General features: G+C 42.1%; 1 protein-coding gene across 8 annotated transcripts in view; it reads left to right on the top strand.

Moving 5' to 3' along the window:
- The window catches only part of MAP3K4 (mitogen-activated protein kinase kinase kinase 4), a 97517-nt gene that overhangs the window by 78263 nt on the left and 3055 nt on the right, over window positions 1–16199 (top strand). For all 8 annotated transcript variants that reach the window (XM_044421566.1, XM_044421509.1, XM_044421528.1 and 5 more), the window contains 8 exons: window positions 651–751; window positions 4082–4162; window positions 6294–6485; window positions 7767–7837; window positions 8690–8806; window positions 10680–10839; window positions 12275–12397; window positions 14161–14267. In XM_044421566.1, the coding sequence (XP_044277501.1) occupies window positions 651–751; window positions 4082–4162; window positions 6294–6485; window positions 7767–7837; window positions 8690–8806; window positions 10680–10839; window positions 12275–12397; window positions 14161–14267 (952 nt within the window). The remainder of the gene's footprint in view (window positions 1–650; window positions 752–4081; window positions 4163–6293; window positions 6486–7766; window positions 7838–8689; window positions 8807–10679; window positions 10840–12274; window positions 12398–14160; window positions 14268–16199) is intronic.

Below are 16199 nucleotides of genomic sequence, written 5' to 3'. Positions count from 1 at the left end.
TACACATGTACTACCATGATGATTTACTTATCTTTGTAGTATCCCATATCTCAAAGAATAGAAAACAAAGTACAAGCAAAACAACTGTGCCTGGGACATCAATACTGACATCTTTGAATTATTTGTTTTGCTGGAATTTCAATTTTAATTTCCAAAGGCATACAGTTATCACATGACACCAAGGTTTTCATCCTGTCTCATTTACGTAGTTTTCTAAGAGAGAGGATGTACAGAGGAGGAGCGGGAGAGAGATGACATTTACATTACCCTACCAGTTCCTCCAATTGCTGTTCATGTGTCAGGCTTTGCTGTAGCGTATGGCTGCAAAGAACCTGGGCCATCACCTTCAAAGAGGATTGTTGATTGGTTTATTTCATGTAAATGCAACTGAATGGTACACATATATGCAAAGGTTCCCTTGTTTCTTCCCAAATATTGAATAGGTTATTTTCTAAAAATTAAAAATAATCAGACTTGAATATAGGTGAGAATATGAAAATTTCATTTGCTTTCCTAATATGTGACTTTCATTAATATACTGGGCCATGGCTACTTTCACTTCATTTAAACTTCCAGTGTTGTGACACTTTAGAAAGGTGGGGACTGGATGTCCTACTTAATGAGCACTGGTACCTGTTGTTTTTAAACAGGGGTTCAAGTGTCCCCGAAAATGATCGACTGGCTTCAATCACAGCTGAGCTGCAGTTTAGATCATTAAGCCGCCACTCAAGTCCCACTGAAGAACGTGAAGGTGATTGCTTTTAAAATACTATGTTTATGCACTTACTCCCAAAATACACTCATTGTCATCTTGAAATAAGGTTCTGCCTAACTTTCAGTATGACCTTTTCATGCCAAAATGCATATGGAGAACCTAGCAACTTTGAAACTAGCTTTGTGTACATTGCTTTTATGGTAGAGCTATATAATTTCCTGAAACATGTTGGACTCTGGAATAAAGGACTTCTCTTATCTATCTTACTGCATTTTGCTTTGTAGTGACCTATATTGGGGGTTCCAATTTGATAGATTCCGATTTATTTTAAAGCTCAAGTCTTGAGAAATCAGTCCTGTAGTCAGTAAAACCAAATAAGGAGAGATACGGCTGGGGAACCAGTAGCTTATCTGAGCGTTCTGGTGATTATTTATTTATATCCTGCCTTTTTCCTTCCAAGGAATTCAAGGCAGCTTATCTAATGCGCCTTTCCTGTCAATCTTATCCTTACAAAAAGAACCCTGCGAGGAAGGTTGGGCAGAGAGTTTGTGTCTAGCCCAGAATCACCTAGTGAGCTCTATTACTGAGTGGGGACTAGAACCCAGATCTCTTGAGCCCCAGTCCTGCACTCAACTTCTCAAAAATTAAAGATTAAAAAGTGTCTTTGTTAAATCCTAAAAAGCAAGAAGTGATGGAGACTTCCTGAGGAGGTTATATTTGTAGACTAAATATAAGCACCACTCCTGAGAAGTTTGCACATGATTACTTCAGACATTTTGGCAAAACGATTAAAAACAAACTCTCTGGGAAGAATTTAATATGGGAATTTCCCTTATTTGGATTACTTCAGCAAGTTTACATGACCAGTCCAGAACTTGCCAATTCTACTCTTTGGGCCTGTTCACATATAACACTAAGCAGTACCATGAAGTTAAATTTTCTTACTCTTTATCCTGTATTCACACATCTGCAAGGGAAGTTTCCATGCACTGCCTCCAAATGGCAGGCCCTATCCCAGCAGCCCCCACAGCTGGAAGTAATTCCCAGTATGCATCACTCCATGCGGGCATCCACTTGCAAAAGTTTTTTGGCTGGCCAGAAGGGTCATGTTTGTCTCACTGCTGTGGCAGGGCGAGGAGACAGTGGGTTTGTTGTGAGTCCTAGGGAATTCTGGGGACAAGATAGGAGCTGTGGCGGAGGGGGGGGGAGTGAGTGGGAGCCCTACTCTGATGGCTATGCCTGCACGCAGCGCTCACGCTCCTTTTGAGCAGAGCTGCCTTCACAAGGGGAGAGTGCTGGCTCCATCAGAGCCAGAGCCATCAGAGCGCTGCTCCAGCAAAGTGCAGTGCCCAGACAAGGGTGGCAAACAAGACTGTTTCCAAGGTCATTGCTGCTGGAGATGGTGCTCCACAATGCCTTCCTTCTGCTGGTGCTGTTATTCCAAAGCTGTGCCTGGACATTGGGAAGGTGGCGCCTGGACATTAAAAGCCATGTAAGGCAGCCAGTCAGCACACAGCTGCAGCTGCCTCAGCAGTTGCTAGGCAGAACAGGACCATGAAAAACAGAGGCTGGACTGTGTGCTGCTGCAGATCTTGATGGCAGAAACAGGGAAACCACGGAAAAGCATTGCAACCAAGTTCATGCATAACGAGAAGCAATGTTGAAACATGGAAACCTTACAACAAATTGTTGATTCTGCGTGGGGATTATGTACCACACTGAATTCACACACAACACAAGCTTGCCATTATGCTTGAACACAGCCATTAAGTATTACTTACACTCACCCAAGGCTTATTATCTACAAAGGCAGCTAAACCTACTCCTATATCTGGACAAAGGGAAATTGATTTACAAAGGTTAATTGAAATGTAACCATATAAGTTAGTAAACATACCCAGCAGAGCATCATAGAGGCAACATTGGCAGATCCTTCATAAGTAAAAATCACCTGAAGGACTCAGCAGAATTTCTCGGGAATCCATGAGTGGTTTGGCCACAGATATCCTTAAGACAACGACAATCACTCTCTGCATAGGCTCAGGGGTCATCAGCCGCTGTACCTCCTACTCCATAGAAGCTGCTGAATCCTGGTCTGTCAAATCAGTTCTGGCTTCTTCAGATCTCTCTCAGCTTTTCCTCTCTATGCATACAAATTCTGGCCCAGGCAAGATCAGAATACTTTATTTTACAATATATATTCATTATATTTATATTACATCTTCATATTCTTTCAAACCAAATAAAATTAAAATATGCAAATTAATTCCTATCAGCAGTTCTGGGCTTCTTTCTTTCTTACTATATTCCACTAGATGGCAACCTTCAATTTGTTACACATTAAAGACACATTTCAGGTTTGAGGCAGCTTTTTCAAGGTTTGACAGGAATTTCTTGTACAGTGCGTGCGTGTGTTTGTGTGTGTGTAGCCTTTTCATTTCCATGAAAAGAATGGTCTGCAGTATTGCCCAGTCAATTATTTCCTTGATTATGCTATTCATTTTAAGTGAATTCAAACTTCCCTTGTGGTGAAACTAGAAAATCATTGAGAAAATCACTGTGGCATGGTGGTTAAGAGCATGGGACTAGGACTCAGGTGAACAGGGTTCTAGCCCCTGCTTAGCCATGGAGCCAAGCGGGTGACTTTGGGCCAATCACAGACTCTCAGCCCAAGCTACCTCACAGGGTTGTTGTTGTGAAGATAAGATTGAGGGTGGGGGGGAGTGAAGAGAATTTTGTAAGCTGCCTTGAGTTCCTTGGAAGGACAATGGTGGGATATAAATATGGTAGATTGACTGATCTATCTAGAGGTTCCTTGCATGAATGGAAAGGCATTTCATATATCCATTATAAATATTATATTCATATTTCATATCCATTCATCGTGAGGATATGATGTTAAGTACCTTCCTCTCCCCATCAGAAGTCCAGGATATCATACTCTGCACTTTTTTATGGTCCCCGGATTGTCAAGAGAGTCTCTCCAGGGGTGCTGGGTGCAGTGTAGAGGCAGGGGTAAGAAAGCCCAGTTCCCTGAGTTGTTCACTGGATCTAGCCCATTGAATCAAATGCTAAGAGTGCAGCATGAGGGACTCAAGGCATTGTCCCCTTCACATGGTGGAGTAAGTGTTGTTCACCAGCACCAGCCACCATGGTACCTGTATGAACTGTGAACTCTTCAAATCAGAGTTGCTTCATTGGTGTACAAATAGTATCTCCCACTGTGGGTTTGTAATAACATTTTCATATTCAATATGAAATCTCAGTATTTTTGCTTAAACAGGAACATTGCTGAGCAAGAGGCAAACATCTCTTTGCAACTCATTTCTGATGCTGCCAGGTTTTCATAGTGTTTTGTATTCCTAGAGCCGTCTTATCCAAAAGGAGATTCAAGTGGGCCAGCCCGAAGAAGTTGGGAGCTTCGCACCCTTATCTGTCAGACAAAAGGTAGAGATGTGAGGCAGTAACTTTGCTAAAAGTTGTGTTCACAATTGTGATTTTAAGAATTCTTTAAATGCAAGTTGCTTTTCTTATAAATGGTCACCAAACTGTCTTTCTTGTTATGGGGTAGGAACAAATCAGCAGAATTCAATTAATAGTGAGGCATGGTAGGTTTCTCCTGAGTTAAAGTCAAAACAGGTGTCTCTCTACATGAATCTTGAGGTGGTACAGCTAGTATATACACCACACTGCCTCAGATTTCCACACTGAAAATTCAGCTGGAATCAGAAGTACCTAATTCTTATTTGATCACGTGGATGCTGGAATTTAGAGCAAGGATGGGAACTCTTGGCCAGGGAACCTAATAAGGCCTGTTAGGATTCCCCATCCAACTTTCTCTGTTTTGTACTGCTTTCTCAGTACTAGACACAAGAAAGACTTATCTCTGATACGATGTTCAGAAATCATTGGCTGCTGATCAGAGATAAGAACTTTTCCCTGCGGGGCCAGGAAAAGAAGTTGCAGTATGATTCAGTCCTGCATCCTTCTGAGCTTACTTCTGAGTGGAAATGCTATAATGCTGAACAATTTAATCCTGCTTCCTTCTGAACCTTACTCTGATGATGTCTGTCTCACTTGCCTATGTTATTCATGCTTGCCTCTGAGTAGTTATGCACAGACTTGACATTTGGGATTCTGCTTGAAAGATTCAGTCCTGCTTAAACAGGCAGGAGCCTGTTCTGTCTGTCTGTGTGTGACTAGAAATGCTAGCATGCTTACTTCTGAGTAGATGCACTTTTTACTATAAATTGACAACAGGAGTGGATTGCAGAGGAGACCTACTAATTGGATAAGCCAAATTAATTGTGGGTTTTTAATGAAGTTGTATTTTGATCATAGTTCTGAGACAAATGAGAATTGGGATGCCCAAATACTCATGCTTTGTGCCTCTCTTTTAGATATTTTACTTTTGTAATTGTTTCTGATAGCCTGTGGGATTCAGCAATAAACAGTTTAATTGAAATTGGTAACAATGAAATTGGCAGCCTGCCTTCAATCGGAATGTGGCCCCAAGAGCTTCTCCAAAATGGAGTCCTGACTGCAGGCTGAGAAAGGGTCCCCCTTTTGATTTACAGAGTAGTAACATTATCATTAGATTTGTCAACATTGCAGCCTATACCTTAGACACAAAAAATGACTTTACATGACTTGCTTGTTTTTTTGTCTGGTGTCCTCTTTTAACTACAGCTGATCCTGTAGGTGACTACTTGGCAGACATGCATGCAGGCCACTTGCACTACCTTGTTCTGAGTCAGACTATGTAAGCTAGCATTTGCAACTCTGCCAGGCAGCAGCTCTTCACAGTTTCAGGCACAGGCCTTTTCTAGTGCTGATACTGGGGATTCTTTTAATTTAAGATGCTAGGGAATGAACCAAGGGGGCCTGTGCAAAGCTGTAATTTAGCCTTTCCCAACTTGATGCCTTCCGGATAGATTGGACTACAACTTCTAGTATTCCCTGCGCAGTGTTGTAGGCCAGCAGATTTCATCTTTTATTTATGTTCCGTTACAACTTGATGTGTAAAGATAGGGTCCGAGTTGCCTAAAGTTCAGGGATCTGTTACAGTGAGCACAATGAACCCAGAAAATGCCTGCTGTGCATGGAAAGGGGCTCCTTCAAAACAACAGGGAATGCAGAGATAGAAATGGGTGAAGATTGCCTCCCTCTTGTTCCAGCTGTGGGAGCCTGCTTGAGTGGAGTTCTGCTTGGGGAACGCTTCTCATAGAAAAAATGCTGACCCATCCTTTTGTTTCTTCCCTTGATTTGCTGATCTGTTTTCCCTGACCTGTTTTGTATCGCCAGATACACCAGGGCTGGATGGGAAGTGAACAGTGAGAAAGGAGCGTATTAAAACTATGTTACCCTTCTCTCAAAAAATACTAAACGTTGGAATAAATCAGCTTTAGCTCAACAGCTGGTTTGAAGTAAGCTCATCATGTAGACACATTCAGTAATGCATCCTTAATGACATGGCACTTGCTCTGAGTAACACAGGCACAAGACTGGTAGTTTACATGTAGTTGATGTTGTAATAATAGAACTTATTTATGTTTATTTTCTTTCTTTTCGTTTCTAGACACTGCTTCCCGGCAGGGACCCATGGAAGCAGTTCAAAAATCTGTTATATTGTTTGAAGAAAAGAGGTACCGAGAAATGAGGCGGAAAAATATTATTGGCCAAGTCTGTGACACTCCTAAATGTTATGATAACGTCATGCATGTAGGCTTGAGAAAGGTGACCTTTAAGTGGCAGAGAGGAAACAAGATTGGTGAGTTTCTGATAGTTTTGTGATGTTCCAGTATTTGGAGAGATAAATCTGCTTATCTAAGTGATTTTTGTTCTGATTCATATCTCATGGTCTGCAGCTATAGTATATATGTGGTGGTAGCTAAGCTGGAATGTATATGAGCTTGTACATTTAGATGAATGCAGTACAGATAGATGGCATCTGCATTTGGTGCACATCCAAATGCCATTTAATTTACATATTAGGTTCCTGATCCAGAAAATGATCTTGATATTCTTACCTGGAAAGGTCTTTGTTTGTGATTATCAACTTCTGTGTTCATAATACAGCAGTAAACTTTGCTTCGCTTGACATAGTTTTTATTTCAAAATGACCAGCAATAATTTGTATTCATGAGAGGGTCCTGGTAACAATTATACCACATTTAATGTGTTCCAAGCTTCCTTACATTATAAAACAAGCCTTCCCACCCCTCCCCATATTTGTGTCAGAGAAAAGGTATGTAAGCATAGGCTGATTTTGCATTTCTTCATAATTGCAAATAGGGACACATGAATCACTCTATAACTCTTTGGCATGTAGTCAATCCTACATCCATTCTGTTTTAATTCTGTCCAAAATTCATATGTATTTCCATATCCAACTCTTATCCATTTAAAATTATTTTTACGCTGCTTTTAAGGGGTAGTAGCTCACATATACATTTCATTTGTTTCTTCCCCAAATAAATGCATTTGTGTCTGTATCTTTTCCTACCACGCATTTTGCATGAATCTCTCCATAACATACACGATTTTTGCAGGAATATTGCACAAATAACTGCATCATAAAATTTGGAGAAGCATGGAATTCAAAAATTAGCTGTCTTTTGATTAACACAGTGATCTGGGAAGCAGAAATAGGGCAGTCCACTTTAAAATGTGGCCCAAACAAAGTTGGACCAAACAGCAACTCTAACCACAGGCATGTTTTAGTTAGCAGAATCTTCATGAGCTTCACAGATGTGCTCTTGCATCATATACATTCATTATAATGGAGCTTTCATGTGAAATGTTTCTGGAGCAGAGATTGTCCAAAGTCTTTCCATGTATGAAAGCAGTATCAGATTGAATGCCACTTCCCTAAAGTTTCAAGTTCAGTTCATACCATTAGTGCATGTAGAAAAGGTGCATTGGAATTGGTCATCCATTCACATTTTTGCAGGGGTTGTTTTGTAATAACTGTTCCATTTGTTCATATTGACAGAATGCTGAGCAATATTTTTAGAGTACTTATTGTATTATTCTTATTGTAATTCTGCAGGAGAAGGCCAGTATGGCAAAGTCTATACCTGTATCAGTGTTGACACTGGCGAATTGATGGCCATGAAAGAGGTCAGTAGTGTGTTTATACAACATAATGAATGTAGCTTTTTAAAAATGACTGATGTTTTTAATTTTATTTCTAACCCCCTCCCTATAGTGTTAGATCAATAGATCATAGGGCATGGTACAATCATGAAACAATGCGATATGAAACAGTATGAACATGGAATTAATAGCATGAGCAACCAAATTGAGATTGAACTATAGTCGATAAGACTCAAAGAGTTGGGTAAATTCCCATATCCCAACTTGGCACCAAAATGGCACCAGTTGAGCTTTTGAGGAGAGACCATTTCAGAAAAAACACCACATTCAAGAATGTGTGTCTCTCTAATGCAGTCACATAATGTATGGTTCTCAATTGCAGGACACAGAGGAGACCCCCACAAGCAGGTCTTAAGTCTTGGGCAGGTATATTCAGGTAGAGGCACTTCCTCAAATACTGCGTACTCTAGCCATGTAGGGCTTTAACTGTCATCTCAAACACCTTGGCTTCAATCCCAAAGTATTTTGGCAGCTGGGGGAGTTCCTTTAGACAGAATGTTATGATTTCTAAGCTGTTCCTAACAGCAGTCTAGATACTGCATTTTGCAGTAGCTGTGGCTCCCATGTTCTCTTCAAGGACACCACTGTCCGTACAGTGCATTGTAGTAATCTAAGAGGAAGCTCCTTCTTCTTCCCTGAGGAATTGCATTGCTTATCAAAATAAATACAGTTGGCCACAATTGCTCTTGGCTGTCCCATTCCTGGCAGTATCTAAAGAGACGTGGATGGCACACTGGTTGCTTTCCCCCAGTTTGTTTCACTGTTATGTGCTTGGTATTAGCCAAAGTGTTCAAAAAGAACTACTACTTTTTGCAGATAAGGTTCCAGCCAAATGATCACAAAACCATTAAAGAAACGGCAGATGAGTTGAAAATTTTTGAAGGCATCAAGCACCCTAACCTGGTTCGCTACTTCGGTGTAGAGCTCCACAGGGTAAGCAAGTAATGGTTGCTGTCCTGAATAGGTTACACGTACAAGTTTTAACTGGTCTGCTTAATAGGAGCAAACAGAATCTTTGATCCTTGCTTTATGCTATGAATTATTGTTGTTACATTGCATTTCATCATCCCTGTTATGTACACGATCTGTGGAAGCAGTAAATACACAACTTCATTTAGAAGGATATTTGCCACTCAAGGGCCAAACTAGACTTGATGTGGGAGATTCATGTGGGATTTCTCAAAGTCTTTTTTAATGCTCTTTTTTCTATGTGTTTTTATTGTGCATTTCAGGATGAAACCTAAACAAATACAGTGAAAGGAGAAAAAAATAGTTTCTGGTCTTTTCCACTCAGACTGGATTTTTCTCCCTGGTCAGTTCTAGAATCTTCATGTCTGGATCCTCTTCCCTCTTGCAATGCTTCTCACTGGACCAAAACAGATAGGCTGCCCCATACAGTTACAGCAGTTAGAGAGGCTGGTGCATATTTTCATGTGAATGGGAGTTTGACTTATTTTCACATGCAAAATCAACTCTTTGGGGAAACTCAGACATAAAGATTATCAAGAAAATGTTGGTTGCTTGGTGGATTTGGACAGACAAGCTGATTTTTACTTTAGATGTGTTCATTGGTCCTAATGATAAATTTGCAAGCTTACTCGAAATGGCCAGCTCTGACCAAATGGCAATATATGCAACAGAAACAGTTTTGGCCTTGCTGCTTTCACAGCTTCAGGGCACCTGTGTTCCTGAAGTACTGATTGAAGCTGCATTAGTCCACCATCTAATCTCTGTTCTCAGTGAATAAATATGATGGAGAGGGTCTTAAGTAAGATTGGAATAATGAATTGAAGGACTCTCTGTCTTGCCCAATCAATACAGTGCTTCACTGTCATCTATTTCAGAAGGGGTAACAGATCTTAGGTTACATCTAATTCAGCAAATATTGATGTTTTGAGTATATTGGATGCCACATCTTTTTGATAAGGTTTAATTAAATTGGCCAAGTGGTGGAGGTACAATGCAGCTAATACTTCTCGTATTCTTAGCCCAGTGGCCATTTCCTTTTGGCAGGCAGTAATAGTTTGGATAATTTTGTGATGGGAAGTTCTTTAATATTTAATGATACTCGTGTTGTTCTTAATTATCCACCAGTCTCTTGGAATTTAATGGAAGGTCAATGCAAATGGATTTTCTCAGCCCTTTTGACAGCTAAAAGACTAATACTACAATACTGGAAAGATAAATGGTCACCGGAGAGTTGAGGAATTAATGAAACTTTTGACTTTTGAACAGGTGGTCTTTAGGCGTAACTTAGGAATAGACACATCTATCGATATTTGTGCTGCCTTTGCTGAAGTTTTTGCATAATCACTTTTAATAATAGCTTGCTACATATAAAATATATAGGGATGTATTCAGTGCTATCCATTCTTTAACCTTATATAGACCTTTTTATAGGCTGGGATTTGGATTCAGGATAAGCAGGAATTGATTCTTTCCTGCTTGCAAAGTGGGGCAGGGAAGCATAACTACAATTGGGGCACTCATGATGTTTTTCTGCCCTATCTGATTGACAGCAGCTTGGAGCAAGTAGCAACTTAGTCTTCTTTCAGTTACAGAAGTCCTATTTTTTTCTCTTACAAATTGTAACCATATTCATGGACCATCCAGACAGTTGCCATATTTCCCCATGTAAGTCGTTGGCTAAAGAGAGCAGTTCTGCTACAAATATGCTGCAGGGGATTAATCGCTGTATAAACAGACAGCAAAAGGAGTGTGTTGCTTATTGGAATGCCTATTTGAAATATTCTGCATATTGAGGATGCAACCAGACCGAGGTGCAATGTTTGCTCCCCCGCTACAGGAAGAGATGTACATCTTCATGGAATATTGTGATGAAGGAACTCTGGAAGAAGTGTCAAGACTGGGCCTCCAGGAGCATGTCATTAGGCTTTACACGAAGCAGATCACCACTGCCATTAATGTGCTGCATGAACACGGCATCGTGCATCGAGACATCAAAGGTAGAATGATTTGAGCTATTTAGATCTCTTGTTTGCTTGGCTGGTCTACAGTTTGCATTGAAAAGCAAAGGAATTTTCAGACCATAAGACAACAAGATACTAATTTCCTAATGAAAAAGTCTTCAACTTATCTCAAATAACAGCAGGTTTCTGTCAGCCTTTTCCCATTTCTCCCATCTGCTCCCAGCAGAGAGCTTTTAATACTTCCAGAAGATAACTGGCTTGCTCTTGTCTGGAACCAGAAGCCAACCTTGGTGATGCTTGTGTGGCTACGAGCTGCTGCCAGGTTTGCCCCAGTTGACATCAGGGAGTCCTCAGTTCTCTAAGCTTTTTAGAGCTCATGTTCAGATATAAGGCATATCTGTTGTTAGAGATTGTGACAGGACATGAGCAGAAGCTGATCTTTAAAGGCACATATGGCATCCGTTCTTTATAGCATGTGAAGGTTGACGTTTCCCTTTGCAGTGATGGAACCTGACAGTGATTTGGTGATTGCTGCTGTTTACTAGCAATGGCAAATGGAAAGCCAGTGCTCTGACTCTTTTGAGTAAATCCTAAGGGCAACTTTGGCCTTTGGCTTGCGACTGAATCTCATCTGCCTTTCCATCTTGTACAGAGAAGGGGTGGTACTTAGCAAGATGCAAAATGAGATGCCTGAAACAAACTTTCCAAGTGCAGTTCCTCACTCTTCATAAGTACATGTAGAAGACAACCCTGAGGAAAATCGCATCTGTTCAGGTTGTGGGACACTGTGCAGAAGAAGACAAGGAATGGCAGCAGCTGTCTTTGCCTAAGTGGCTTTGATCAATCATTGGATTCCTCCATTTGGAATGAAAGGCACCATTTGAGCGAGGTTTTGAATATGGCCAATCATGAACTGAGGACTGGAAAATGCTCAGACAAAGCAACCTGGGTGCTCTCCTCACATCACCAGTCTCTGAAACTGAGAGGGGGAGAGAGTGCAAGGCCAGTAGTATTTAGTTGCCATAGCAATACTATGGAGGCCTTCTGCAGGCTGAGGTGCGTTTGCTTTTTCCAAGCTAAAGGCTTTAAGCCTTGGAAGGAAAAAGGCAACAGCTGCCATTAGGATGGTGGTGTGGAAAAAGAGAGCCACGCAAAGGCGGGTTTCCTTCAGAGGCCCTCCAGTCTTCAAAGAGTGCAGGCAGCGTCTCCTGCCACCAGTTTGTGGAGCAGAGGGGCACTGGGCAGAAGCCGGGCTCCAGTAGATGAGCCAAGGGAGCAGGGACCTCTCTTTCCCACTTCTGTGCAAGACTGAGGGTTGCAGGTGACTATGCAACCTTGGGGTGTAAGGTGTTCATTCCCCTTGAACCAGCCAATTGATCTGAGCTGATCATTCTGCGATAAAGGTCTCCTTTGGGCTTAAAATCCTATCCAGTTTTTCTTTTAGAAATCAGGCACTTTTTTTCCCTTTCAGGAGCAAACATCTTTCTGACTTCATCAGGGCTAATTAAGCTGGGAGACTTTGGCTGCTCGGTAAAATTAAAGAATAATACACAGACAATGCCTGGTGAGGTGAACAGTACTCTGGGGACTGCAGGTAAGGCATCCCAGGAAAGTTCCTTTGCTTGCAGCGCTCACTAGTGACCACTGAAATGTTCTAGGGCAGACGTGGCTCCAGTAGGTTTCCTGAGGGGGTGGGAGAGACACTTGTGCACCAACCCTGCCCAGGCTGATTTCCTCCACTTAGACCAGGAAAAGGGGGCAAGAGAGGAAAGGTTGCTGTTTCAGTGGATTATGGTACAGCGCAATAAGAGAAATGCTTCATATTCCATTATTGTGTGCCCTTGCCATGTGGATCTGTAAATACAAAGCATTACACGAAATCTGAAGACGTTCTTCCAAGTGGGCCAAGTTCCTTACCTCTGCATTGCTTGACAGTGATGCCTTTAAACCTTTTCTGCCTTTGAAAACTGTGCAGGGACTGTTGCGACATTTATTCAGTGGCCCGTGGTTGTGCATGCATATGGTGATCTAAGAGCCATCCCGTCACTTGCCAGTTCCTGTGCAAGGGTCTCCTGCAGCCTCTGCCCCATAACTCCTTTTGCAGACAGTCTGCATGAAGAAACTCTGTGCTGGGGAGTACGAGGGGCGTGTCCAGAGCTCTCATACCCCATCGTTTGGAAGCATGCATGCCTGGTCAGCTGCGTGAAGTGAACTTGTTCATGGCTCAGTTGGAGCACCTCAGTGATTCTGTTAAGAGTCGAGTGAGGTGCTTGCCATTGTTCACACACTCATGGGCACAAGAGACTTTCATATCTCATGCAAAATAGACACCAAATGTGTTATGATAATCCCACTCAGTTGGCTGGATAAGACACAAAACTGGGGAGGTCGCAGAAGTTTCAAAACTTGTGTTGAGTAGTCCTATTAGACTGACGTGTGACTTGGGAAGCCATGAAGTCAAGAATTCAGCCACTTCTGTGAAGTACAAAGGGAATCTTAATGAAACAAGCATGTGCTCAGTGGCTGAGCATGTGGTTTGCATGTAGCCAATCCGACTCACCCCCAGGCATTTGGTAGCCTATGATGGCAAGGCCTCTTCCCGACACTCTGGAGAGCCCCTGTGGGTCAGATACAGCCACCTTTCCAAACTGATGTCTCCAAGTGTTGAAGACTTCCAGCTCCTCAGTCAGCATGAGAGCTGTAGTCCAAACATCTGAGGGCACTAGCTTGGAATAGGGAATACTAGGTTAGGTTGGTAGGTATCCTCACCTCTCATAAGATAGCTGCTTCTAATACAAAGTGCAAATATATAAAAAGGATTAAATATGTTTTATATAAGTAAAATGCAGAGGCATGTCTCTCCCATCCCACCTCTCTCAACTCCACCCTCCATATGGGAATAATCATGCTAATATTAGTGTTACTGAGATAGTGTGATGCACCGTGTCCTCTGTAAAGCAGGGGCGTGCAGCTTGCAGGCTGCCCTGCTTCGGTGGCCTGCTGAGCCTGCAGGTGCCCCATGCGGTTTTCCCTGCAGCTCAGCTGGTCAGAAGGCAGGATGCCAGGGTTGAGGGGGCTTGAATCTCCTTCCTCCCCCAGGGACCCCAGTGCAGCAGTGTCTCACTAATGCTGGCAGGACAGCAGCAAACCCAGTTAGGGTTGTGAGCGGGAGAAGGATGCCTTTGTATCTTCCCTTCCATGTGACTCTGAAGCTGCCTTTGGGTTTGCTAGCAAGGAAACTTTAGGAGGTAACTTCCTACTGAGCATAGTTTGGTTCCTCAGATTAATCCCTTTGTTTTGAAGCCTCCTGTTCCTTTTGTTGCGTAAACTGATCTGTTCACGTATGTTGTTTCAAAGCATACATGGCTCCTGAAGTGATTACTAGAGCTAAAGGAGAAGGCCATGGGCGTGCAGCAGACATCTGGAGCCTAGGCTGCGTTGTGATTGAAATGGTCACAGGGAAGGTAAGCAGGTTTTGAGATAAAGCCAATTGCTGATACTTGGAAAGCTGTGTGGTGGCCTCAATCTGCACTGCCTGAATTTCTAAGGAGGAATTAGCCTTTACACTTTTCATGACTTGAATGTTTTTCATTTGGTTTCACTGATAAAGTGGAAGAAAAGGAGGCATTTTGGACTCCCCCAAAGTGTTGGCCTCTTTGTTTAATGCATCCTCCTTAATGACAAAGAGGCCTAGTTTGGATGTATATATCTTGGCTTAATAAACTACAATATGAGCAATCCTTGTATCCACCCGTACTGCCCCTCTCCTCCTCTCTTGGCACAGCACAAAAGCCAAGATGTTTTCAATGAACCATAGTTTTCTGTTACATCTGAACTGGGAAACCATGGTTTCCCATTCTGGGTGTACAGGAAGGTATAGTTCACTGAAAATTGTCTTGCTTTATTGTGCCAAGGAGGACCAGAGACATATGTACCTTGGATTATTACCCCATCTCATCTTTTCTCTAATCTTATAGTCAGTCAGTCACTTATATTTATATCCCACCTTTTTTCCCTTCATGGAGCTCAAGACAGCTTATATAATCCTCCTCCTCCTCCCAGTCTCATCCTCACAACAACTCTGTGAAGTAGGTTGAACAGATAGTCTGTAACTGGCCCAAAGTCACCCATGACCGAATGAGGACTGGAACCCAGATCACCTGAGTCCCAGCCCTGCACTCTTAACCACTGCATTAGACTGGCTCTCAGTAAGACTGATATTTTTCTTCACTGACCTTAACCTTGCAGGAAAGCACAGATGTGTATTAAATAGTGGCACTTGTGTTTGCCTGCTGTATCAAATCTGATTTAATTCTTCCATAGGAAATGGTGATTTATAAAGCAGCTGTCTTTCTTCCATCGGGTTCTCAGTTGGTTGCATCTTGGAATGCAAACCACGCTTTTCTGTTATGCATTCATGAAACAGCCACCATGTTCTGAGCTGTGGGGGTCTCTGTCAAAAGGCAGAGACACTCAAGAAAGTTGAACTAGGCCCACATCGTTTGATACCCAAATTAATCCATCCCTCATAAAACCATTGGGCATTTATATTGTCATACAGGTGTATCCCAACAATGTTCACTTACCACTAATATTAGTTTTACTACTAATACTAGTTTCACAGATTTCCCCAGGCTCTTGTGCACTTTAGGTAAAGAATAAAAGGGCTGAATTGCTAAGGGTGGTTCTGTCTTTTCCTAATGGCCATTTTTTGCTTTGGGCATTACTTTGTTTCTTATTTCATTTTTTCCGTCCTTTCTTGTTCTGACGAATGATTGTTTTGGGCAGGTTTACCTTTTACAGGCTCTGGAACCAAACCCTGCCACCCTTAACATAGCCAGCAATCACTGGGGTTGCTCCTTGGCTTTTCCACAGCATGTCCCCCATTTTGAAAAGCTGAAATGTCAGACTTCCAAAATTTAGTAGTAAGAGCTTTAAACTAGACTATGCTGGTGTTCATCGCACTGTGGTTCTACCCCTTTTTCCTTGAGCCCAACCCAGCACTGAGGTCTGCCCCTCCCATCAACCAAGAGCATCTCCAAAATTGACTCCAGCCTTCGCATTAGAAGATCCCAGCCTCTACCATATATTTGGGACTACAGGATTTGTGCGAAAGGCCTTTTTATGCCAGTTGAACTTTTAACTCATGTGAAACTTACGGCTACTAGATAGCTCTTTTCCTGCCTAGCTTGGAATTGCTGTGTTAAGCCCTCTGCTGTCCAATCAGGTTTTTAACTTGATTTAATAGGATGAAAAATAGCTACGTTTTTACATACTGATTGAGAGTCTCTCCAAAAAATGTGCACGTAATCTGTAAGTTGTGAAGTCATTCATCATGCTCCTTTGGGTGCAATCAGTGCCCCCCCCCCGATGCACAGACACCCCTGCACATGGAA

The sequence above is a fragment of the Varanus komodoensis genome, unplaced genomic scaffold, assembly GCF_004798865.1.
Source record: "Varanus komodoensis strain SLA01 unplaced genomic scaffold, ASM479886v1 scaffold1, whole genome shotgun sequence".
NCBI classification, from domain to species: domain Eukaryota; kingdom Metazoa; phylum Chordata; class Lepidosauria; order Squamata; family Varanidae; genus Varanus; species Varanus komodoensis.
This window is presented reverse-complemented; position numbering and strand designations above follow the sequence as displayed.